This window comes from Podarcis muralis, chromosome 4, assembly GCF_964188315.1.
Source record: "Podarcis muralis chromosome 4, rPodMur119.hap1.1, whole genome shotgun sequence".
Classification (NCBI taxonomy): Eukaryota; Metazoa; Chordata; class Lepidosauria; order Squamata; family Lacertidae; genus Podarcis; species Podarcis muralis.
In genome coordinates this window covers 34,523,600-34,548,872 of record NC_135658.1, presented here as the reverse complement: position 1 = coordinate 34,548,872, position 25,273 = coordinate 34,523,600, and the positions used below count along the sequence as shown (strand labels likewise).

Here is a 25,273-nt window from a genome sequence, read left to right as displayed (position 1 = left end):
ATCAAACATAGGCGGATCATTCTTCCCAAATTTCAAAGAATCACAAGTAGGGTACGTCCTCCTATAGAAAGGTTTAATTATGAAGAATGGGATAAGGCAACACTTAACCACTTTTATTCATTAATATAGTGAATTTCAAAAGGCGTGCACACACGTGGCAACCACATATTTAAAACAGAAACAGAAACAGTGTTTAAATGCCAAAAAGGAGCTTGAGATCTGCCAGGGTGAGCTTTGTCGAAGAATCTACTCTTCCTGACAACACTTTCTGGGCCAGCTCTTTTTTCTTGCTTTGTAGCTCCGAGATCTTTTCTTCTACTGTCCCTTCACAGACAAACCTAAAATCAAGCACATAGCATTATGAATACAGGTTTTGTGCATCCTCATTGGTCAAGCTTTCAAAATACATAAAGCACAGTGCAAGGAACTGAATCAGGACAGAGGGTTGGATCCTTACATCCTCCACCTTGTTGGCCAACTTTGACAGGCGATGGGACAGTTACAATCACTGTGTGTCAATATGATGTAAGGCGGTGATTTCAAAGGGACTCCCTGCAGCACCCATCAGCTGATCGGTGCTGAAAGCAGCCTCTTCAAAGGAGCAGGCTGTTGATGCCAATCAGATGATAAATTACTTTCTGAGCAGATTTTCTCAGCACCAATAATCTGTGGAGCACTGAACATGAGCCCCTTTGAAGAAGCACCATCAACTGATTGGCATCGAGAGGAGCTCCTTTGATGACAGTGAAGCTTCAACAAGGAATGTCAGGTGTTGGCCAAGTGGGTGTGGTTTGGGGAAATGGGCTTCAAGGCCCTAATCAAGCTTGTAAGCTACAGGCTCCCCACCGATGCTTTAGAAGAACTGAGCTGTGATCACTTAAAAACCTCATGAAAAGAGGTCAGGAGGGCGGATCAGAATACCCCCCCAACTTCCATATAGCACCTGAAGAAATCTCACGACCTCTAGAAATTATGCAAACAGAGATGGTGCAAAAAGCAAAGCCGGACCTGTGGATCGTGACATCGTTTTGCTGTCCTACACGGTAAATGCGGTCACAGGCTTGGTCCTCCAGTGCTGGATTCCTGAAATTTAAGAAACTGTTCTGTCATTTTCCTCTTTATAACTATAGGTTAATCTAGCTGAAAGATATTGTAGCTCATACAATTACATCTAGTACACAAGATTGCCAAAATGCAAGTCAGAGATATCCCCTAACACTTTAAATCTATCTCAGCCTTGGAAGAAGTAGTGACAACATCTCCCTCAATTTCCTCCCAGCTTCTTGTCGTCCTCCTCCCCCTGTTCTGTGGCACACCTGGACTCCTGTTCCTTGAACTGAAGGTGCTTGTGGATACAATGAGTCCCTGCTTCCTCATCTTCTCAAAGACCAACTAAGAACTAATCTAGAAGGCGATTCGCTAACACAAGGTGATTTACTGACAACAGATGTAACAGTGAATATTTCTTATTTATTTAACAAAATTTATATGCCGCTTCATTTTAGCAAAACCTCTTAGTAGTTCACAAGAAAACAAAACCCTCTTATGCAGATTATAGAAATATGTGCTATATTTTCCAGTTGCAACGATTTGTAAGAACCAAATACATAATTTGGAGTCCTTCATGAATGATTCTATCCTTTTGGTCAACTCAGATCTGATTCTTGCAGCTGCAAACACACACACAGAAGAAACACCACGAGAAGGTTTCTGTTAAGTGGCAAAAGCTGCCGCATCTTTACCAATGCATGTCAAGGAGAAAGAGATGGTTTCCTCCAACCAGATTGAGGCCAACACCTCCAGCCAGGAGAGAGATCATCATCACCTGTAACAAGAGAAAGCACAACACATTTATACACCGTTTCTCCTCGGCACAACCTGCATACATTTTGCCAGTTACACTGCTTCTTGGTTTGTTTCCAGAATCAATTAGAGTGCTGGTTTTAGCCTATAAAACCCTAGACAGCTTGGACCCAGGTTATCTGAAATATCACCTCCTCCCACAGACCCCTACCTAGACCTTTGCTGTTTTGGTATAGTTTCAAAATAAACCTTACACTCTTTCTCTTGCAGCGCAATCCTAACCATGCCTACTTATAAGTAAGTCCTACTGAATTCACTGGGGCTTGTTCCCAGGGAAGTGCGGCTAGGGTTGTAGTCAAGAGTGTGGTTTTACAAGTGTTATTTTGTCTCTACTAGGAAAAGGTTTATGTTGTTGTTTTTACTGACTTTTTGTTTCAATTGTATTTTTTATATATATATATATATATATATATATATATATATATATATATAATCTGATCTATCTACTATATTACTATATCTATCTATCTATCATCTATCTATCTATCTATCTATCTATCTATCTATCTATCTATCTATCTATCTATTATCTTTCTTTCTTTCTTTCTTTCTTTCTTTCTTTCTTTCTTTCTTTCTTTCTTATATATATAAAATTTGTAAGCTACCTAGAAAATGTTATGGGCCGGTGACTATATAATTATCAACAACATGAGCTAGAAGCCTAGACTGGTGTTTTATAAAGCAGAAATTCTTAAATGCAGAATTGTGTGCCCCGCAATGCTTGTTTTTACAGTATATGGTATGTTAAACCTAGAATGTTTACTCAGAAGTAAATCCCACTGAGTGCAATAGGGCTTACTCCTAGGCAAGTGGGTATAGGACTGTCAGATCTTTGGCTAAAATGGCTACTGGTTAACCCTGCCTAGCAATTAAGGATCAGGCCTTGCACCGCTAGTCACAGTGACAACAAGCTAAAAAACTCAGCAGCTTCTCTGATCTTTTCCCCTACCTCAGGTCCTTCAGGATTATTGTTGAATTCCTCAACCACATCCATCCTCTGCTTAGGATTCACAGAGCCATCCACTGTAGCATATTTCATGCTCAGCTTCTCAAGGTGTACTGCCACAATCTTCAGCATACTAGTCCACTGAGAAACAATGACACTAGGAGGAGGGGAGAGAAACAAATCAATCAATCAATCAATCAATCAATCAATCAAGTCCCTGGTGCAAAACTCACATTAACTACAAACCCGCTAAAATTGGCTTTAGACAAGTTATAGCTTCTCAGCCTTCACCTCACCCCTACTTTCTGTTATATGCAGGTTTATGGAGAAATGTTAAACATTTTTTTATGATCTTATGCCACGCTGGGAAAGCTTTGTGTTTTGAAAAGGAGGCCTTGAAACTGTAAAAATACAATTAAACACCAGCCCGTCTTTTCTGGCTGGTGTAAAGTGTACTGAGATATATGTATACGAAGTACTTCAAAACATTTGAGGTGGTACTATATAAAGTGATAAGTATTAATATTCTAAAATGGCTGGAATGCGATACATAAGCATACAAACACCAAGCAAGTATCATTGTGAATGTTAAAATTACTGGAAACTATTCTTCTTGAACTGGATCTTGTACCTTTTAATCTCTTTCCACCATTCATTTAATCAATCAATCTACCAAGTCATTAGCGATGGCTTTCTTTTTGTGGTTAAATATTGAAAACAGAAAGGCAAGCTACAAGCTTTATTCCATGAATGAAGACATGAAGCCCTCCAGATGTTGTTGGACGACAACTCCCATTACCCTGATTAGTAACTGGGCTGGTTGAGGCTGGTGTGAATCGGGAGCCCCACGACGTGTCAACAGCAGAGTCCTCCCCATTCCTGCTTTACCAGTTCACATGGGGATCTACATTTCTCTTTCGCCCTCTTTGAATATTCCCAGATTTCAATGCATTTGGAATCCTGAGGTTGGCACTGCAAGAGCGTTCAGAAACTGCACCGTGAAATGGAAGCCCCTTCTTAATTGTTCTATTTGCGTGCAGTGGACCCTCCGGATACAAACTTAATTCATTCCGGGGGTCTGTTCGCACACCAAAAATTACGTAAATAGAGGTGCTCTTCTGCACTTCCTGGTTTGCCATGACCGTAACCCGAAGATCCAGAGGGATATGTAAGTAGAGGTACGACTGTATTGTTCTTCCTCTAAGGTATTTACACTGTTATACATCGTATGAACTAAGATTTATGGAATAAACCTATTGAAACCAGCAGGCCTAACTTCACCATGTTCTTTACTTCCAGTTGGTTTACTCTGAGTAAAACTTAGCTGAATAAAACCCCGTGTTTCTGAGTGATCACCTATCCAGATACACAACTCTACCTGCCTTTGCTTCTGGAGAGGCGATTGCAGGTCCTTCTCACCATTCCCTGCACACCTACATTAAATAGCATCCAAACCCACCCTTTGATGTTCCTCGAGAGACATATGAGGATGCCCGTACTTACGCTTTCTGGGAACGCCCTTTGATAGCCTTCAGCTCTTCCAAGAGATGCGACAGCTAGAAGGAGGGGGAGGGAAATGCACTTAGAGCCCTAAGCAGGTTTACTCAGAAGTCCCACTGGGGTTGACTTTCAAGTAACTCTGCTTGAGATTGCAGCCTCATTTATTTAAATCATTTTTATTCCACTCCAGCTGAAAAGGCTCTCAGAGTTGTTTGCACAAGAGATCAATAACAAGGGAGTCATGCCTTTGGGCTTGCAATCTAAAATAGTGGTGGGCAAATACAAGGCTTGCTCTTCACTCGAACTCTAAGAGCTGCCAGCCAGAGCCAGGTGCAAAGGGCACAAAGCCAGAGTTAAAGAATTAGAAGCCTATGAGCTCATTCTAAGCCTAGGATTTTGTTTTCAGTACTAGAAATGACCTAAGCCCACGTTCCTTTCACACGAAAGTCCACACTTGGGTAGCTTTCTTTATTCCAGCCATCTAATTTAGATGGAAAATACATTTTGTTGTTATCATTGTTCAACAATGGGAATCAGAAACCCTTGCTGATCTACTGCAAATAACCCTGAGATCTGTCAACTGACCCTGATCAAACTACTAGTAAGCCCTGATAAGACACAACACAAAAGGAAAAGTGGATGGGGAGGGAAGAGGGAAAAATAACCAACTCAGATGCCACTTCTTAAAGCTACAGAACTGATCTCAGTTGAGGAGGGGCCAAATGGAGATGATCCCCATTTCTCTCTACACAACATGATAGGTTGACTCCAGATGTACTAATGGTAACGTTAGCTGTACAAATTTTAGGAACCCATATCTAAGATGGGATTTCCCATCTTGCTATATGAAATCACTACAATGTTGAAACAGGTGGGCAGCCCACTTGGTATTGTGTAGGTACACAAATAAATCCCACAACAGAAGACTTGGTTCTTTGTCACTGTGTGTTTCGACTGCACACTGTTAAGAAGGAAATACATTTTGTACTGAGTTATAGCTTTTGTTTGTTAAAATGGTTACTTAGGCTGCGATCCTACCCCTTACCTGGGAGTAAGCTCCACTGAATTCAACAGGACTTTCTTTAGAGTAGACATAGTTAGGACTGCATTGTTAAATCAGGGATGGGAAATGTATGCCCTTCCAAAAGTTGTTCATGCCGGACTACTGACCATGCTGGTTGAGGAGAGTCGTCCTGGATGGTCTAAGTTTCCCCATTCCTGAGCTAAATAAATTAACTGAATTGGGGTTCTTAAAAAAATAAAAGTGGTGGGAAGGAAAACCCTGATCCTTAGAGCTTACTAGAAAAGATTGTCATAGCTCTGTTACCTTAAAGAGTGCCACACCTAATAGACATCAGATGCCATTTTAAATGTGTTGTGGAATGGGGGATTATTGGGTTGTTTCTGTTTCTGTTTTTATTAAGTACAGTGGTGCCTCGCAAGACGAAATTAATTCGTTCCGCAAGTTTTTTCTTCTTGCGAGTTTTTCGTCTTGCGAAGCACGGTTTTCCATAGGAATGCATTGAAAATCAATTAATGCGTTCCTATGGAAACCGCCTTCAGACCAGGTCCGGGGACAGTCTGTCCCCCAACCTCTTCTGAAGGCTGGGGGGGGGGGGGACAAGGGCTTTTCTTCCCACCCCCAGCATTTTAAAAAACCCCGGGACAGCGGAGGACTTCTCCGCTGTCCGGGGCGATCTTAAAATGCTGGCGGGCATTTTAAAATCGCCCCGGGACAGCGGAGGACGATTTAAAAGCCCCTGGGAAGGCAGGCAGGGGGGACAAAGACTTTTGCCCCCCGCCAGCCTTCAGAAGAGGTCCTGGACCTCTTCTGAAGGCGGGCGGGGGGCGAAAGTCTTTGCTCCCCCCCCGCCTGCCTTCAAAAGCCGTCCGCGCTGCGTTTCTCCGCTCTCCCGGGAAGGGAGGCAGGGGGGAGCAAAGACTTTTGCCCCCCGCCGGCCTTCAGAAGAGGTCCAGGACCTCTTCTGAAGGCGGGCGGGGGGCAAAAGTCTTTGTCCCCCCCCCCCCCGCCTGCCTTCAAAAGCTGTCCGGGACAGGCTTCGCGGACCTCTCCGCAAGCAGCGGGAGTGCTCCCGTTGCTTGCGGGGAGTTGCCAGCATGCCGAAGCCTGCGCGCGCTGAGATCAGGGGGGAGCAAAGACTTTTGCCCCCCCGCCGGCCTTCAGAAGAGGTCCAGGACCTCTTCTGAAGGCCGGCGGGGGGGCAAAAGTCTTTGCTCCCCCCCGCCTGCCTTCAAAAGCCGTCCGGGATAGCGGGAAGCGCTTCCCTGCTATCCCGGACTGCTTCTAAAATGCTGGCGGTGGGGAGCAAAGCCTTTCGGCCCCCGCTGGCCTTCCTGGACCTCTTCTGAAGGCCGGAGGGGGGGGGGAAAGGCTTTGCTCCCCACCGCTAGCATTTAAAAGAGCAAGCCCATAGGGAAAATCGTCTTGCGAAGCAACTCGCAAACGGAAAACCCTTTCGTCTTGCGGGGCACCACTGTATTTTGTGTTTGGGTTGTATTTTGTGTTTGGGTTTTTTATGTACCACCCTGGGATCTACGGGTATATAGGGCAGTATACAAATTCAAATAAATAATAATAAAATAATAGATGGGCTCACCAAAATTGTCAGGAGCTGAGCTTTTTGGTGGTGCTTCACGCCCTAGAAATTAGTTCTCGCTATACTCAGAAGAGAAAATTCAGCACAGTAGCCTCAGTGTTACAGAAAACCCTCCCAGGGGAGACGCAGATGTCAACACTGTACAGATTGGGACATGCAGTGAAGACATATTTATTTCAGCAAGCACTTTAGGAATGTTAATGTTGTTCTTTGTGTTCTGTTTTATCTACAGATGTTTGATTTCTGCTTTTCTTTCTGATGCAGATCTGTCACGAGATGTAGGATTCTAGGTGATTCATATGCATGCTAAATAAGTAATAATAACGATACCTTGGTGCTCTGTTTGGTTGCTTCGAAGAGATCCACACTAAAAGCTGTACCAAAGAGGTACACCATAGGGTCACTGGTATCTTTGGGTTCAGACAAGGTCAAAGCACTGAGCTGCTCCTCCAAGGAGAGGGAGATGCCTTCACTATTCAGGTTAGTCGGGTCCAGAGCCTTCAATGTAAAGAATACATATGGGGCATGGCAACTTTCTTATTGCAATTACATTTATATCCCACCTTTCCTCCAAGCATCTCAAGGTGGCCCACACGGTTCCTCCCCCTCTCCATTTTACCCTCACAACAGCCTGGTGAGGTAGGCTAGGCTGAGAGATTGTGACTGGCCACCCAGGGAGCTTCAGGGCCAAATGGGGATTTGAACCCTGGTCTCCCAAACTCCAAACACTCTCTAACCACTACACACCACAGTTCTGAACCGGGTGCCTCCAAGCCTGTTCACATAGTTACCACTTTCAGCAAGGACAAGTGGCAGCAGCACTGGCGGAGCCTCAACAGAAGGGACAAGATGTGAATGGTGGTGGAGACGGGAGGAGCATCCTGGCTCTGCTTTTCCAGGGTGCCTTGTGGGTGGCATCTAAACTGCTGCGCTCCTGTCAGAAGATGAAATGGCACAGGTGTCAGAGCAACGGATTCCTGGAGCTACCATTCAGTTTCTTTAAGAAGAATCTGAAAACCAACCAGTGAATATTTTGAACAATTATTATTTTTTGTATATAACTGACAGATAGAAATGGGAAGTCCTTTTTATCTAGTTTTCTTTTTTTCTCTTCTGTTCCTCTCCTTCCTTCCTTCCTCTTTTGTTTTCCTTGGTGTCCTCTGCTGTTGGGTCTTTACTGGGATTATTCACACAAGGAGGTCAGGAAGGACCCTGACTGAGAGGCAGGGAAGGGAAGGTTTCCCAAGGTGAGAGGATAGGAGCAGAAAGGACATCTCCCAGGTGAGAGCTGGGACAACCCGCCACTTCGTACGAGTCGAGGTTTAAGAGCTACCTTTGAGACAGGACTCTGCATTTTCTTTTCTTTTCCTGTTTTTATTGAGATTAGTTTGTTTTCAATCATATTGTATTATGAAAAAAACCTTAATATTATTATTCTTTTGGGGGGAGCAAACCAACCAGGAAATGTAGGGAATGCAGATCTTTTGCAAATTTTTCAAGATGAAGTATAGCAGGTAGCACTAAAACAGGGATGGGGAACCGTTTTCAGACTGAGGGCCACACCCCAATCTGGGCAATCTTCCAGGGACCACAGGCTGGTAGTGGATAGGGCAACAAATGCAATTTTTCCTCATAGTGGGCTCGATTTTTACACACACACACACACACACACACACACACACACATCTCGACCCTCCATCTAGGAAAACAAGAGGCATTATCAGAGTTCAAGGATACCTTTTAGTCAGACAAAAACACTTGAGGAGGGTGCCAAGAAGAGCTTGCGAGGGGCCCAGCTGGAAGAGGGGGATTTGTAGCTGTGGAGGAAGCGCAGCTTGGAAAAAGCCTTGAGGGCCAGATCGAGGGGGCTGGAGGGCCTCATCTGGCCCCTGGAGTTCCCCACCCCTGCACTGTATTCTGGAGACTGCTGAAATACAGACTATAGAATAGCTACAGAACAGGGCAAAATTAGCTGTGAGGGTGAGGCCACCCTCATCACATCCCTCTCAACACTTTTTCTGCAGTTGCTAGGGTTAGGGGCAAAGAGTTTAAATTCCAACCTTTGTCAAATGGGTTCTCCCCAGGGTGCTGTCCTGTACACTGCATCTCCTGCCGTTTGATGTAGGACTGCAGGGTTGACCTGGTTGAAGAAACCACAGTTAAATTTAAGCAGCTTTGCAACCCCATTTCCACGGTATAAGCACAATAGATGGATGTGGACAACGTTGAACATAAAAGGAGAGAAAACCTGGGGGGAAAGAGGCAGCATATTTGACTCCTGCCCCCCAAATAACAGTTCTGCTCTCTTTTCAAAAACGACTCTCTGCTGAGACAGAACACATTCTGTTCCTAGTATCATCTTGCTAACAACATGATAATGGCAGCGGCATCAACACGCCAGAAAATAAAGTCCTCATTTAAACTATCAGGAGACTAACAAGAATCTAGGTCAATGAGGAACAAAATGCTTAGCATGTGAAAGCACTAAAGGGGGCGGCGGAGTACTATTCTCCCTTATTTGGCAGGAGGTGAGGACACTGAAATACTTTGCAGAGATATTATTATTACTAGGACTGCTTCTAAATTAATTAAGATACCACACTAGTGATATTACTTTCATTAATAAATTCATTTATTGTGCTCTGCCTTTTTATAAACCACTTTGAAGTTTCTTCTAACATCAAAGTGGTATATAAAATGAATAACTAGTATGCCACCCTACTACTAAATGAATTAATACACCGCGCTACCACCACTAATGAACTAATCAATGTACCACTTCAAGTCCAGATTGGCTTCTAAGTGGTATGTGACCAAGATGGTGATTCCTATTGCATAGAGCACTGAATTATCAGGACATCTAGGAAAGGGATGTGAGCAGAGAAGGTTTGCATCAGGAGGGCTACAGAAAGTGAGGTCATTGTGTGCACTGTCCTTTACAGGCTGAAATGAACTCATTCTTAATGCCTTCACAGGTCTCTACCATACCTTGATCTTCTGAAAAGCACATCATACACCGATTGCTCATCTTCAGAGAGCTTTAGTCTGTGCAGTCGAGTGCAACGTTGAGGCAGCAATACCTAGAGAGAGAGAGAGAGGAAAGAAACAGGCTGAAAAGTGTGTCAGTATAATTTGCACTAATGTGGCTTTTCAAGGAGACATTTCTCCTATGAAAGGTCCAGATGGCACATTTTGCTTTCTGCCCACCAGCAGGTCTAAGGATTCTATGCAGATTGAGCACTGGCTCCTTTTACACTTCTGTATTTTAATGAAATGAACTTCTGTGATAATACCTAAACTAATCATAAAATGAGCTTTTCAGGCAGCCAAAATACAGCCTCAGTAAGTCCAAAGAGGCAAATTTTGACAGATGCTTAAAATCCCACTGCTTAGAGTCCCTTTGTTATGAAAAAATTAAGCAATGTACAGAACAGGAGTGGGTGAGTGGAAAACCAGTAGCTCACCAAGCCATTTTCAGTGGCTTGCCAGCCCCTGACCCAATTTACTGATGGCATCAGGACTGAATGAAGTGCCTGTCATCTAGCAGCTGCCGATGATAGCAAATCAAGAGCCAGAAAGGGGAAGGAGCTCTCTAGTCCAATGTTTCCAGAGTGCTGATGATGGTGATGAGCTCAGGAAACAACGGAGTAGATCAGGGCACTCCTTCCTGTTTCTGGTGTGCTCTGACCCCTTTTCAGCATCAAGAGCCAGAACACTTCATTTGCTGGTAAATGAAACCTGCAGATGGAAGGAAAATGGCACATTTGGCTGCATGTGAGGAACAGCCCTAACTGGCCATCAGTGAAGACAACACAAATCCAAGAGACAGACAAAAGGCCATCAATTACCAAAGGCTTGCCGGATGAGTCCAGCTGGTCCTTAGTCCTTCGCAATAAGAGGCTCCTGGTTAAGAGCGTCAACCTCTCTCCTCCTTTTCTTGTATTGTTATCCACCTGATTCTTCCACACCTTGAATTCATCGAAGGGAGAGCAGCGAAGGAATCTAGGAGGGCAAACAGCAGCAAGAGGAAGACAAGAGTGACAGGGGAAGTACAACCACGAGGTTCCATGGAATTGGGGTGGGCAGGAAATATTTTCCATCTAAAGGTGTTGGGACAAAAGTTAACCCCCCCCTTTTAAGGTGTGCACTTTTCCTAAGGTGTTTAAGTGTGCACGTATTTTCTGAAGGTGTGCGTCTTAGGAAAACAGGAATTTGCTTTCTTTGCAGGCATGTGTGGCAGACAGTGAGAGAAAAACTTGCAAGTTGAAAGCCGATTAAAGAAGAGACTTGCAAATCAGAGTTAATCTACAAGGCATAATCATGGGTGTGTTCAACTCACCTCAGCAGGGAGTACATGTCCAAGAGGTTGTTCTGAATGGGGGTCCCAGTGACGGCCCACCTGGCAGTAGCTCGCAATTTACAGGCTGCTATTGAGGCCTGGACTTTGGGGTTTTTGATGTTATGGGCCTCATCCAGTATAATTCGAGTCCAGTGTATCCAGAGCAGGGGAGAGAAGGGAACGGACTTATCCTAGAGCAGAAAGTAGACCTGGTTTTAAAATGCAAGACTTGGAAGGAAAGGGGGCAGAGGTTAGCTGAAAAATAGTTAAATTTGGTCAGGGTCCGAGTCTATGACATTAGATTACAATTACCGTAATTTTCGCTCCAAAACACGCACTTTTTTGCTCCTAGAAAGTAAGGTAAAATGCCTGTGCGTGTTAAGGAGCGAATGCACTCGACTGGATCCATGGCTGCCGTCAGTCAAGCAAAGCAAGCTTTGCTTGCTTTACAGCCAGGAGGAGGGGGAGGAGCCGAGGAGGGAGGGAGGGAAGGAGAGCCATGGCAGCAAAGCGGGCAGCAGCCGCTTACACGCGAGGAGGGACAGACGGGAGCCATAGGGAGCCAGAAAAGCGCCGCGTAGCCAGCAACAGCTGCTGCAGCCTCAGCTAGCAACGCTCTCTAAACGGAGCAATGAGGCTGCAGAGGGACGGCAGGGCACAGGAGGGCTCTGAGCCACGAGCGCAGTGAAAACCAGTAAAAAAGTTTTTAAAAAGGCTGCTGGGGACAGGAGGGCACGGGATGAGGGAGAGAGGGAAATTACAATTCTCCCAGCGTCTCAGCTGATCCGCTGAGCAGGACTTGGGTTGCAGGGGATTCGCCATTAGCTGCGTAAAGCAGCAAAGAGGGAGAGAAGGAGCAAAGTGGGAGAGGAAAGGAGCTGCTTACACTGCTGTAAGTGGCTGCTGTCTGGTTGGCTCCTTTAAAGCAACAGTGCTCTTTCCCTCCCCCCTCCCCTCTCAGCTCGCCGAAAAGCTCCTTTTCCACCCACCCCACTCGAGCTCCTTCTCCCCTTAAATCCCTCTCCTGCATCATTAGCCACATCCTTCTCCACCCACCCCACGCGTGTTCCTTCTCCCCTTTAACCGCTCGCCTGCATCATTAGCCACATCCTTCTCTACACACCCCACGCGTGTTCCTTCTCCCCTTAAATCCCTCTCCTGCATCATTAGCCACATCCTTCTCTACACACCCCACGCATGCTCCTTGTCCCTTGAATGCTTTTCCTTCCCTCCCTACTTAAAACGTGGTTACAAAGCACGGATCCACATGGATCCTCAGGATTTTTGCACTGGGTCACCCCAGGTTCACCATCAGATCACATAAAATGTCCATGGCTACAGCCTGCACCAAAAAAATCATGCACCCACTGTTTCATGGGGCTGCAATGGCGCAAAAACGTGGTTACAAAGCATGGATCCACATGGATCCACAGGATTTTTGCATTGGGCTACCCCAAACTCACCGTCAGATCACGTTTGTGGCCACAGCATGAACCACAAAAATCATACATCCACTGTTTTGTTTAGAATATTTTTTTCTTGCTTTCCTCCTCTAAAAACTACGTGCGTGTTATGGTCAGGTGCGTGTTATAGAGCGAAAAATACGGTACTCCTTCTGTAATAAGGATTTAATATTTCAAACAAATAAAATTTGAAAAAACATATTTCAACTTGAGACTTAATTATTATTATTTTTGGCTAAATTCTCCTCTTCTCTGCAATTACACAACTCAGATGCGATGCATGATATCCTTATTACTAACTTGGCACAAACCAATCTGATGGCAAGGCTACCCACCATACGCATTTTAAGACTAAAATGAAGCTTTTATCTCAGCACCTCCTAAAAGCAAGTCTGGCACGTTTTCAGTCACCTGCACAACGTGGTCGTCAGCAACAACTTCTGCTTCTTCCTTCTGTGTAGGGATTTCCTTGGCAAGAATACTGTAAGTAGTGACAACAATGTCATATTCAGAAAGCCTGTGAAGAAGAGGAGAGGGAGAGCTGGTAAGCAATACGACCACTTTAGGATTTTAATCTTGATGCAGAATCAGTGTAGCTGCTTCCAAAAGCTCACAAGCACCAATCATACGTGTGCTTGTTCAGAAATAAAGTCCATTGTGTCCAATGGGCTTACTCTCCAATAAGGGTGCTTGGAGCCACAGCCTGTGAATAACTCAGCACAGAGTCTTCTTAAAAACAGAAAAGAAGGAACCAATGGCAAACTTGTCACCCGAGGTCTTTCTCTATGTCCCCACCCATTCCCCAAGAGGTTTGGAGGGTGGCAACTCAAGAGCGGGGTCTTTTCTGTGGTGGCTCCCTGTCTATGGAATGCTCTCCCCAGAGAGGCTTGCCTGGCACCATTATTACAAGACATTCCTCTTTACCCAGGCTTTTGGCCATTAAGTGTTCTATGGCCTGTTAATACTGGGGGGCGGGCTCTTATTACTAGTTTATTATTATGCTGCCTCTTATTATGCTTTTATTATAGTGCTCTGTAAAATGTGTTCTTAACGTTGTACACTGCCCAGGGATCTTTTGAAAAAGGGAGGTATATAAATTGAATATTGTAATAATAAACTTGACTTCTATCAACTGTGTGTATATTTTCTTGGCAGAGATGGGGAAAGGAAGAGACAAAGTAGAACATGTGGTGCCACAGAACTTGTATGTCGACACCAGATGAGACAACACGCCCAATAACTGATGAAGTACTTCCCATTCGCTTTGTAAGGACGTGTAGCAATGGCCTCCAGCAACAAGATACACAAAGCAGGACACAGCTGCAGTATGTCCATTGCCCACATCTTATGCGCATTTAGCTTGCAGTTTCAAGTATACACATGGAAGGTGGGGGTGCTCTTGCGAGATCTCACAGGTCAGATTGTCCCGCGAGGTCTCACGAGAGAATATCTACCTGTTCCAGAGCTAGCAAGGCTGAGAGCTTAAAAGCAGTCTTTGCGCCAGGGTCGCTTTTTCCATAAGTGTCAGAAAGATGGGAGGGATGGTTCTTGCTGAACTTCTACTGGTAGGGAGTTCCAAAGGGCAGTACCTGCCACACTAAAGTCTCAGTGTCTACTGAAGGCCAGCTGAAGTGTGGGAAACCATCAAAAGTGTCCCAAGAGAGGATCTCAGAGGTGGAGCATAAGGAATCGTATGGTCCTTAAGGCACTTTGGGAGCAAATTGGCTCAAACAACAAAAAAATGGTGTTCTTTAGCTTAACTCAAGTGACTATGTTGCATCAGCTCTCTATGCCTGTGCTTCTGCAATTCAGTATACCTAAGCTTTGGACCAGGCTAAGGCTCTTTAACTTCCAATGAGCTGGAAGCTGTGCACTTACACAGTCGTGTTCTTAATTCGGTTGGATCCATGGTACAGGCAGACTCTCAGCCTGCCACTTCTGACGTGTCTTTCTACCTCTTTTTTCCAGTGATGGATCAAAGATGCGGGGCAGACAATCAGCGTGCCGTGGGAAGCGATTACAGAGGTATCTTGAAATGCAAACATTAACAGGTAAAGATGTTTCACGGTAACGTCTCAGTGACGCAGAAAAGATCATAATACTGCAGGCAGTCTTTGCCACATTTGCTTTCCAACCAGTAAGAGAATCTCATTTTATTAAATGGTGAAAAACAAGTGCAGACGGTGCTGCTAAAATTGGCGGTATCTTGTTATTTCTGTACCTTGCCTTGACACTGAAAGCTCCAGTTTCTTCTCTTTCCCTTTGTCTTTCTGTAAACACTTCTGAACCAGAACAAGAGCAATCATGGTCAGAGTCTTCCCTAAGCCCATATCATCCGCTGGGAAGAAAAAGCAGCATAGAACAAAACAGAAATCAGGGAGTGATAGGCATGTTTGGTGCTGGATATCTTAACTTGCTGACTCAACTGCCTGGCAGGTAAAACTATTTGCTAAGTGTCCCGCTGTGGTGCCCCATCCTTCAGGGAACAGAAGGAATTGGATCTGACATGTAGAAAATGTTCCTTCATCCAAGCATGGGCAACTTGTGGTCATCCAAATGTTCTTGGACACCACCTCCCATCAAGTCTAAGGCAGCATGACCAATTGCCAGGGATTATGGGAGTTGTAGTCCAACAATATCTGGAGGTCCACAAGCTAGTCAACAGGTTTATCCAAGAGAAGCTCTAGTTGAACATTAAGATGAAGTAACCTGCATTGTAAGGACCTGTCCATTCTCACTAACAGCCTTCCATCATCCAAGACGGGATGTTTGTAAATCCTTCAAGGGCCAGTGGACAGATCTGTGATAAGCCTAAGGCCCTTTCCCAGAGCTCAGATTAATATTTTAGGGTGGAAGGGCCACACAACCTTCCTATTCACCCCTTGTTCAACACAAAACCTAAAAGCAAAGCTACTTTCATTACCATCTATCTGAAAGCAAACACCAGAATCACATCATGTCTAATAGTTCCTTACCCAAAATTCCTCCACATGGTTTCTGACTCTCCCTCCAGAGAAGCCAAGCAAGTGCCTGCTTCTGATGCAGGAGCAAGGAGACCTGAGAAAGCCAGCCAAAAGGTGCAGAATTAATGGCTTTTTCATGTATTTATGGTATAGATCAATTGCGCAGAGTTTAGAGCTAGGATGGGGAACCTGAAGCCTTCTAGATGTTGCAAGACTCGAACTTCCATCATCCCGAACCATTGGTCATGCTGGCTGGCACTGACGGGTACCACAGGCTCCCTATCCCTGATTTCCAAGGTAACCAGAATGGTATACATGTCAGGTAATGAATTGCTTTTTGGAGAAAGGTACACTCAGACCTCTGTCTCAATAAAGTATAAAGTTTAGCTTAAAACAAGACACATCATTTATTTATAGAAATAATTTTATCCCATGCTTCCTCGAGCAGCTTACGTGGGATTCTTCATAGTCAGCCAGCTACCATCCAGATCCACAACCACTTTGTTTTAGCAATAATACAGCACTGGGCACTCCCAGGCCATTAAAACTGGGGTTATGCAATCAGCCTACAACTCTATGATTCCACAAACTAAGATGGTTGGGTGGGACTAGTCTGCCATTTATTAATCTTTGTCACATTCTTCTTAAGCAGATGAGCAACACGGCACCTGTACAATTTAGTAAGATTCATTGCTCCCTATTGCTAGGCGGCAGCAAACATTTGTAGCTATTTGTTTCAAATGGAAGATGAGCCTCAAAGGGTTTTACTGAAAGCAGAAGATCACAGATGAAACTATTTCAACCCCTTCCCATGCTCTTTTTCTTGCCTGCACAAAAATCGCTCAACATTTGTAGGTGCACTGCTAACGCACTTCTTAACTTGGCGACATATTGGGGAGAAAAGATTAGAGGAAAAGCAAACTGCGCAACGCTTTTAATTTGTCCCAGCTCACCTTTAACCCAGGTGGATCCTCAGCCACTGTCTCCTCCTTCGGGCAGGACTTAAGGGAACTGTGAAGCTGGTTGATTGCATCACTGGTGGCATCATACACGGCTCGGAGGCGGTCTTCAGTCATTCGGCCTCCATAAAGGGCCTGCATATGGGAATCCTCTAAAATACAGTAGCAGGAAAATTAGAACAATGAGGAATCACAGTGCTGATTCTGAAGGAGGTGTGATGTAGCGGTTAAGGCAGAACTTAGTTAAGCGGTTATGTGTCATCAAGCAAGATAGGTTAAGCATTTGCATGGGGAAGTGTCTTCACTTAACAGCACAACTAAATATGCATTTATTTATTATTATTTATTATTATTATTATTATTACTATTATTATTATTATTATTATTATTTGAATTTATATACCGCCCTACACCCAGGGGTCTCAGGGCAGTTCACAGAATAAAATCAAGATATAAAACCACAAAATACATAATCAAAATAAAACTACATTTTAAAAGGGCACAGGATGTAAATTGGATCAACCAAAGGCCTGGTTAAAAAGAAACGTTTTTGCCTGGCGCCTAAAGGTGTATAATGAAGGCGCCAGGTGAACTTCCCTGGAGAGAGTATTCCACAGATGTGGAGTCACTGCTGAGAAGGCCCGTTTATGGAAGGCCCGTTTATGGAATCCTTCCCACTCGTAAATGAATGTGCTGGGGGCGGGGGGAGCCCAATCTTCATATGATACAGTGGTACCTCGGGTTAAGAACTTAATTCGTTCTGAAGGTCTGTTCTTAACCTGAAACTGTTCTTAACCTGAGGTACCACTTTAGCTAATGGAGCCTCCCGCTGCCGCCGCACGATTTCTGTTCTCATCCTGAAGCAAAGTTCTTAACCTGAGATACTATTTCTGGGTTAGCAGAGTCTGTAAGCTGAAGCATCTGTAATCCGAGGTACCACTGTACTTGTAACAAAACCATGTTGGATTTCATCATGGCTGCCCCCTCTCCCACTTACCTCTATAAGTGCTACTGGAACACTGACTAGATCCCAAAGGAGGGTGGAGCTCTAAGGAGCTGGCTACCTGAGGCTCCTGGAATGGCTTTGGTCCTCGCCCTGTATTTGGCTGTTCTACGGTGGTCTTGGAGAACGGATTGTGCAGTTTCTCTTCACGCTTACTGCTGTTCGCGTCTACTGCTGTGTAAAAACCGATTGAAATATGCAGAAAATTGTAAGTGGTACAGTCTTTCCTGGACAGTACCAATTCAGGCTGCAAACGCTCCTTCACATTTCATTTTGATAAACCAGGGGTGGAGAACCTGCGGCCTTCCACTGACGGGAGAGGTCTTGGCGCTGACCTGCTCTAGGACACAGGCAGCTTATCTGACTTCCCTGCCTGTCAGGGCTGACTTCAGGTTTTGGAGGACACTTCTGGACCTCCTCTGTGAATCTATCTCCTTGCCACCATTCATCATCAGCTGCTCCTTTGTCCTTGCCACTTCTTGCTTGCCAGACAGAGAGCCAATGAGCAAGCAGGCAGTGGCATCTACTGCCCCTCCTCTTCCTCACCACCATTGTCTGGGCCAGAGAGAGACAAGAGAGGGAAATGAGTAGGTTGCAATGGTGAAAAGGAGGAGCAAGTTGGGATGGGGGGGGGTTATTATCAGTGAGCCCTTTGCTGGGGCTCTTGGCAGAGGCATGATGATACCAGTACTGCTGCTTCTGGAAGATAAAGAATGCAACTATGTACTCAATGATAAAGGAAAATGTTTCTTCCTTAGGCATATGAAACGTGATGTTCATAATTCTGAATGAATAAGCTTACCTTCCTTTACACTTTCTTCTGCCTCCAGGTTCAGAGAACTCAGTGCTGCTTCCAGGTCTTGCACCTGCTTTAGTAACCGCTCGCCTTTATCGGGTAGAACCTGAACATTCACGGTTTTCAAAGTTTTCTAGAGAGAAGAGGGGAGAAAACAAGGGAGAGAAATGTGTTACTGACTACCTGAATGCTCAACTTCCCCACCTTTACCTTACGTTTTCTCCACAACAGCTTTGAAATATTTAAGAGTTACATAGAAATCAACCAGCAAGCAGGAATTTGGATGACTCTCATATAATAAATGCTGCATGTACTCCATTGCATGCACAAGTCTACATATCCCCACTGACTTCCCTTTGCTATGAACAGGTCAGTCACTGAGAGAACAGTGCTTGGTCCAACCAAGCAGACTACTTATGTTCTTATCAGTGGAACACCAGATTAGGGAATTGTTTCCTGTGAACTTCCAAGAAGGAGGAGTGCCACATGGCAACGAACATGAAGGAAGCACACAAACTGGAACCAGCAAATAACTGAGTATTGGGGAAGTTGAAGAGGAGCTACTGCTCTGTTCCACTTTGCTGCTGCCCCTATTCATCCTTCCTTTCTCTTTGACCCACCTGGTGCAATATTGCTGCCATCAGTCAGCCCCAGATATTTGGGTGCCTAAAGCAGAAGAGCAAATGATGCCCCAAATACACTTAAATCAAGGTGTTTAGTACACAGGGTGGCCATGTTATTGTGGCAGCTCAGGCAGAGAAGCCCGTAAGCTCCTCTCCCACACTGGCAGTAAAAGCATGATAAATCAAATAGCTAACAATTTGCTGCCCGTTAACATCACTCAAGCTTCACTGTGTCTAATGGGAGGGTTGGCTTCAGGTGGCATTTTATTTTATAGTCTTCAGAATAGTTTAAAGGGTTAAAATTGTCCAAAAAGTAAATTTACCATAGTAACATTTTCACACAGGGATCTGTGATGTGGGGTAGAAAATTTTCAAGTGCTTTAGGTTTCCCTTTTCCATTTAATAAGTGCATTAGTAACAATGAATGGATGCCAATTGCAGATACAGTATTAGGCAAGATTTTTTATCTTTGATAAATATGAGTAAAATAATTGATAAAGTACATCACTGTAGCATCAGAAAATTTTCCAATGCAACTGACAATTTCTGGATGCAAATTAACCTAATTAGCAATTCAAAAAATTCCAGAACACCCACATCACTGATTTGGATATATGTCTTTAAATGCTTTATTGTTAACTGCTTCTTTCAAATATTTCCCGGGGGGGAGGGATGACGACTATGTGTTGGCTAAACTGCATATTCATTACAAGCTTGTGGGCTTCAGACAAAATGTGTGCAACACACTTCGTGTGACACTGGCCTAAGGCAAAGTCTGAGCGCCTTCATCTACGGCTGCAATACCTTAATGGTTTATAATTTTAGTAGAACTAGCCCAGTTTTACCAAGGCTCAGGGACTTGCTATTTTGACATGGGAAGCCTTTGGTGATCAGGTACAGAAAGAATAAACAAGGAAGTATATGATCGAAAGAGAGACCTTTTTCTGCTTCAGCTGAGCTGAAAGTTGGCTATGAAGAGCTTTGGAATCCAGACTTTCTGCCATTTGCAAAGAGGCCTTTTCGTGTGATGTGGAAGACAAATTATTTTGACTGCGATCCTTCTGCTGCTGGGAATCCAATTCCTGCCCAACAGGCAATTTGGAAGATACAAATCTGTCACGTTCATCACTGCTGGCATTTTTACCAGAACTGCTTTTATCTTCTGGAGCAGTTTTCAATTGTAATAGTTTCTCTGGGTTTTCTTTAGGGGGCACCGTTGGCAAGCCTGTTGATTCCTGAACAGTCACAACTTGCCTGGGCATCAGGGTTGTCTCTTCAGTTCCCCAGTTGTTACTTGTCTTCATTTTTACTGCTTTGTCCCTGCAGGTTTCTGATCCTCTCCTTCCAAGTTGCGCCTCATTAATAGGCTTTACACCTAATATTTGGCCACTGAACCTGGGCCATGACTGCTTTGGACCTTCCTCTTTTTGCAATCCATATTCAGCAGATCTCAGAGCTGAATCCTGCCTTGTGTGTCCAGAAGTTGTCTCAAACTTTTTGCTTGAACTACATTTGTGTGTATCCAAAAATACTGGCTTTTTAATTTCAGTTGTGGACTCGCTTGCTTTTGTTTCTGTTTCTATTCCTTCCTTGGGTGATCCTTCACATTTTTCTCCCAACTTTTTGTTCTTGATCTTCTCTGGTGCTGGATGTTCTTTCTTAACAGATTCAGATGGCAACTTCAGCTGATCCTTTTTATCCAGAAGCTGTATTTTCTCCTCATTTCTTGATAAGTTTTTGTCCTCACTGTAGTTTGTTTGTTTGAAAGATTCGTGATTCTTGCTTGATACTTTGAATGGATTTCTTTTATCTTTATGATTATAGAGCATTTCTGAGACATGCTGAGATTGTGGCTTATTTGGCAATATGGTGGCTTTAGAATCCTATAAAACACACAGGTGGAATGTTAAGTTAACCATATAAATCAGACATCTGGAAAGCTAGAGCTAAGTGCTCTCTATGCTTCTGCAGAATAGTTGCACAGAAACTCATACATAGGATAAAAAAATGACATTCAGGGGATCTTTATTTTCATGTCTTTTTAAAAGTTATGATAATATTTTTTTTGAAGATTCAGAAACTACACAGGTATTGAGTTTAAAACTCTGCCTGTACAGTTCCCCATTCTTCATAACAAATGGTATGACTGTTAATGTTCATTACATCCAAACCCAATACACTTCCTCCAATCTCTGTTCTTTCTACCTGCCATGGGATACTTCCACACCATCTCTTCCCTTCCAGTTTAGCTTTACTGCAGCGATAGAACAGCCTGGTAAAGGAAACAAAACATGGAGAATGAAACTAGTTTTCAATACTAATACCCCATATCCCTGCCATTAGAAATATCAAGGGTTCTTCAGAAAATATACCTGTATGAGTCTGTCTCCTGTTGCTGCATCAAAAATTGGAGGTCCACCACATGTTTCTCATGCACCAAGCAGTGAGAAGGGCAAAGCCTGTGGAAAGGAACAAGGGATATTCATATAAGCAGGAAAATTTAAGGAATCATAAAACATCTTCAGCACAGGAGAATCTTCTGTTAAATTTTGCCCAAGATGACCATCCAATCTAACACTCTAGCCACACGCCAGGGCCACATTCCCACCACCTCAACAGGCATATACAGTGGTACCTCGGGTTAAGTACTTAATTCGTTCCATAGGTCCGTTCTTAACCTGAAACTGTTCTTAACCTGAAGCACCACTTTAGCTAATGGGGCCTCCCGCTGCCTCCCGCATGATTTCTGTTCTCATCCTGAAGCAAAGTTCTTAACCCGAGGTACTATTTCTGGGTTAGCGGAGTCTGTAACCTGAAGTGTATGTAACCTGAAGCGTATGCAACCTGAGGTACCACTGTACACAATTAGCACCATAGCAGGTAAATTTAATAATAATAATATCTTTATTGTCATTAATAATAATAATAATAATTTGCATCACATAATGGGGCCACACTCAGTACTGATGCAATAAATAAGCCAAGCCATTTACTACAAAGGCAAGCAATCCCTTCCAAGGCTCCTCACTCGCCAATCAATACATTATCACCTGATCCCAAATTTGAAACCTATTCTAATCCCCCAAGTATATTACTACAGCACAAATCTATTTTCCAATGACACCAAACTGCTCTCCTTTAAAGAGTAACTTGGACTAAATGTAAACCATCTTCCATGGTTTGTTTTGTGTGGTTTTTTTAAAAAAAATCCTGTGCAATTAAAAGTGGCAGAAACAGGAAGGTATTTAACCTACTTTGTGAGCAGCACAAATTCACATGGCTGCTGGCCTTGGACACCACACACATAAAAGCTTCTGCCTTTGTTTGGGCCATCCCGGATACCAGTCTTCAAAAGGCAGGGATGACCTAGACAGGAACAAAGTGAAAGATAAATATGAAGAAAATAGAAGCATGACAGAGGCTCTGTGTCATCAGTCAAAATTTCATCTCACTTCAAGAAGCTGTATGTCTTTATTACATTTTCATCTCACTCTTTGCCTGCCCTCCCCAAGAAGCTTACAAGGTTCTTTATCTCTCTCAGCCATATTTTATCCTCAAAACAGGCCTGTGAGGTAGGTTAGGTTGAGACATATTGACTTGCTAAAGACTAGCCTTCCTAGTGCTGTAGTTAGCCACTTCTGTACCCTGTACAGACATTCACACCTGTGATTCCCTCACTCACGCTGCATTTGGGTTCTACTGCTTAAGAAAAAGTTAAAATCCATATTTCAACCAGTAAGAATTCCTTTTGTCAGTATTGCAAACAATCTCATCAGGATTAGCTACTGAGCCTCTAGTCATTCCAAGAGGTCTGCAGCCTTGTGAGGAAAGGGACAGAGTGTGCAACACTAGCCTATATATGTGTACTCAAATGACCCACTGAGCTCAAGTGTGTATAGTCAACCCATGCCATTATTATATGAATCCAGTTCTTCCCCGGTCCTGCGTTTTAGCATAGGCCCATCAGTCAGAGCAACTGCCCGTTTTGGGTGGTAGGCAAAGGAAGCAAATTGTTTATGTATTATTGCTGCTGCTGTATTTTTACTGCCACGGAGGGAGAGAGAAGCTTATGGCCCTTTTTTGCTTAAAGCCATAACTACTGAACTGGCTATGTACCTCGGCAGTAGCAGCCGACAGTCTACCCTGCAGAAGTTGCAGGATTCCAACTCCCACCAGCCAGTATGGCTAATGGTTAGAGATGGGAACTGTAGTCTCGCAGCAGCTGAAGGGCCAGAGACTGCTGTTCAGCCTCAGGCAGCAGAAGCTGTCGATCTGGCCCTGATTTGCAGCCAGGCACAGAAACCTGACATGCACCTGAGCGCAAAGCACTGCCAGGCTCTTTGCCAAAGTAAAGGTAAAGGGACCCCTGACCATTATGTCCAGTCGTGGCCGACTCTGGAGTTGCGGTGCTCATCTAGCTTTATTGGCCGAGGGAGCCAGCATACAGCTTCCAGGTCATGTGGCCAGCACGACTAAGCTGCTTCTGGCGAACCAGAGCAGCACACGGAAACGCCGTTTACCTTCCCACCAGAGTGGTACCTATTTATCTACTTGCACTTTGACATGCTTTCAAACTGCTAGGTTGGCAGGAGCAGGGACTGAGCAACGGGAGCTCACCCCGCCGCGGGGATCCGAACTGCCGACCTTCTGATCGGCAAGCCCTAGGCTCTGTGGTTTAACCCACAGTGCCATCCGCATCCCTACTTTGCCAAAGTAGTTCTGGTTATTTTGCTGGTGTTGCTATTTCCCCTTCCTTAGCAAAGCAAAGGAGGCAGCCTGGTGCCTAGCAAGTAAAGAGATGCCCGATCGCCCCAGCAAACTTCATTTTTTTACTATTTTTTACTACTTTTTAGTGTTGAGAAATTACAATCAAAACAAAAAAGGAGACGAAAACGCCAAAGATGATGATGATGATGATGATGATGATAATAATGATAATAATAATAATAATAATAATAATAATAATAATAATAAAAGCATCGACTGGTAACAAGGAATCCATTTGCCAATAATAAAGAGAGGTGCAAAAGTGAAAGCATGCTCGAGCGGCGAGCTCGGCCCGTATTGAAAGTTGCACAAAACCTCAAAAAGAGCCAGACATCTCCTCACCGTGCCCGCTGCACAGCACTTTCTCCATAGCCCAGCCGCTAAGCAGACGCCTCGCCTTCCTGTCGCCTCAACCCGGCAAAATTCCGTACAGGGTGGGCGGGAGCGGAGAGAAAAGACCTGAGGTAACGCCCTCCCGCCCCCGTCAATCCCCCAAACTGCCAATCGCGTCGTCCTCCTTCGCCGGCGGAGCCAATCACGACGAAAAGTAGGCGGGCCGGAGGGAAATACGGAGCCTCCACAGAGCGCAGACGGCGTTTCCTCTGCCCGTACGGCTGCCCAATCACAGCAAGCGGAGGGAAAAGAAAGGGGCGCTGGTTGGTGGGGGAAGCAGCCAATGGATTCATACTTCGGAATTCCCCGGGTTGTTGCCAGCTGGGCGACTGGTTTCATGCTCTTTGCAGACACACAGCGCCCTGTGATGAACTGCAGTTGGACGAGCTCGCGCTCGCTTTCCCCCGTGTCATTTGCACCCCCCGAGATCCCGCCCTCTCCCAGTCCCTTTGGAGAACCACTGGTCTAAATTCTGGCTTCTGTAAGACGCTTTGAGAGCCATTTCCCGACTAAAGGGGCCAGCTAGAGGTGTGCCAAGTATACATACTTCAACACCGCTCAACATATTATTGAAATATTAACCAGTGTGGAAATGCTTTGAAACAGTGGCGTAGCGTGGGGGGTGCAGGGGGGGCCGGCCACACCGGGCGCAACATCTGGGGTTAGGGCAAATCCACAGGTTAGGGGGCGCAAATCCACGGGTTAGGGGGGGCAAATTACTTGCCTTGCCCCGGGTGCCACTGCTTTGAAATAAACACAGAGAGGTAAATAGGTGATCACTTGGGAAAGGAAAGGCCCATTGGTGCTTGACCCGTGGCCTTTGGCTTGATGATAAGCACTAGCTGGACACCTACAAAGAAAAAGGAGCCAAATGAAGATTACAATACCTATCTGATGGCCACTAGTCCACCCCAGCTTCTTCAATCAACAAATATTCTTATATTTAAAGTGCCACAGGGTGTTTTTGTTATGTACTGAAGTTCTCACCCTGAGCCAGCAGGGGGATACTGTAGATAGTTTTCACTCAGGTCCACATATGC

The 25,273-nt window shown here is 44.6% G+C and overlaps 1 protein-coding gene across 3 annotated transcripts; it reads right to left on the bottom strand.

The window, feature by feature from the left end:
• Positions 1–92: 92 nt before the first annotated feature.
• On the bottom strand, positions 93–24,293 carry TTF2 (transcription termination factor 2). 3 transcript variants are annotated; one of them, XM_028726628.2, is made up of 23 exons: positions 24,183–24,293; positions 22,328–22,439; positions 21,446–21,532; positions 21,279–21,345; positions 20,012–20,956; positions 18,457–18,583; positions 17,649–17,828; positions 16,646–16,803; positions 15,705–15,786; positions 14,951–15,067; positions 14,608–14,758; positions 13,141–13,246; positions 11,267–11,457; positions 10,776–10,929; positions 9,916–10,007; positions 8,988–9,067; positions 7,719–7,861; positions 7,258–7,425; positions 4,313–4,365; positions 2,813–2,966; positions 1,743–1,825; positions 1,009–1,083; positions 93–338 (listed from the first exon to the last, which is right to left on the bottom strand). In XM_028726628.2, exons 1-23 carry the CDS (start codon positions 24,208–24,210, stop codon positions 194–196), a joined length of 3,498 nt encoding a protein of 1,165 aa, XP_028582461.2. In that variant the 5' UTR covers positions 24,211–24,293; the 3' UTR covers positions 93–193. The 3 variants fall into 3 exon arrangements, with proteins under 3 accessions (XP_028582461.2, XP_028582462.2, XP_028582463.2); XM_028726629.2 differs by having other exon boundaries at positions 17,649–17,825; XM_028726630.2 differs by lacking the exon at positions 14,951–15,067.
• Positions 24,294–25,273: the final 980 nt, after the last annotated feature.

Excerpts from the sequence above, each read along its gene's own strand:
- TTF2 (XM_028726628.2), bottom strand. The coding sequence starts at position 24,210 with ATGGAGAAAGTGCTGTGCAGCGGGCACG. Across the intron at positions 20,957-21,278 it reads GTGGAAGTATCCCATGGCAG|GATTCTAAAGCCACCATATT; the intron begins GTAGAAAGAACA and ends TGTGTTTTATAG. Across the intron at positions 10,008-10,775 it reads ACTCATCCGGCAAGCCTTTG|GTATTGCTGCCTCAACGTTG; the intron begins GTAATTGATGGC and ends CTCTCTCTCTAG.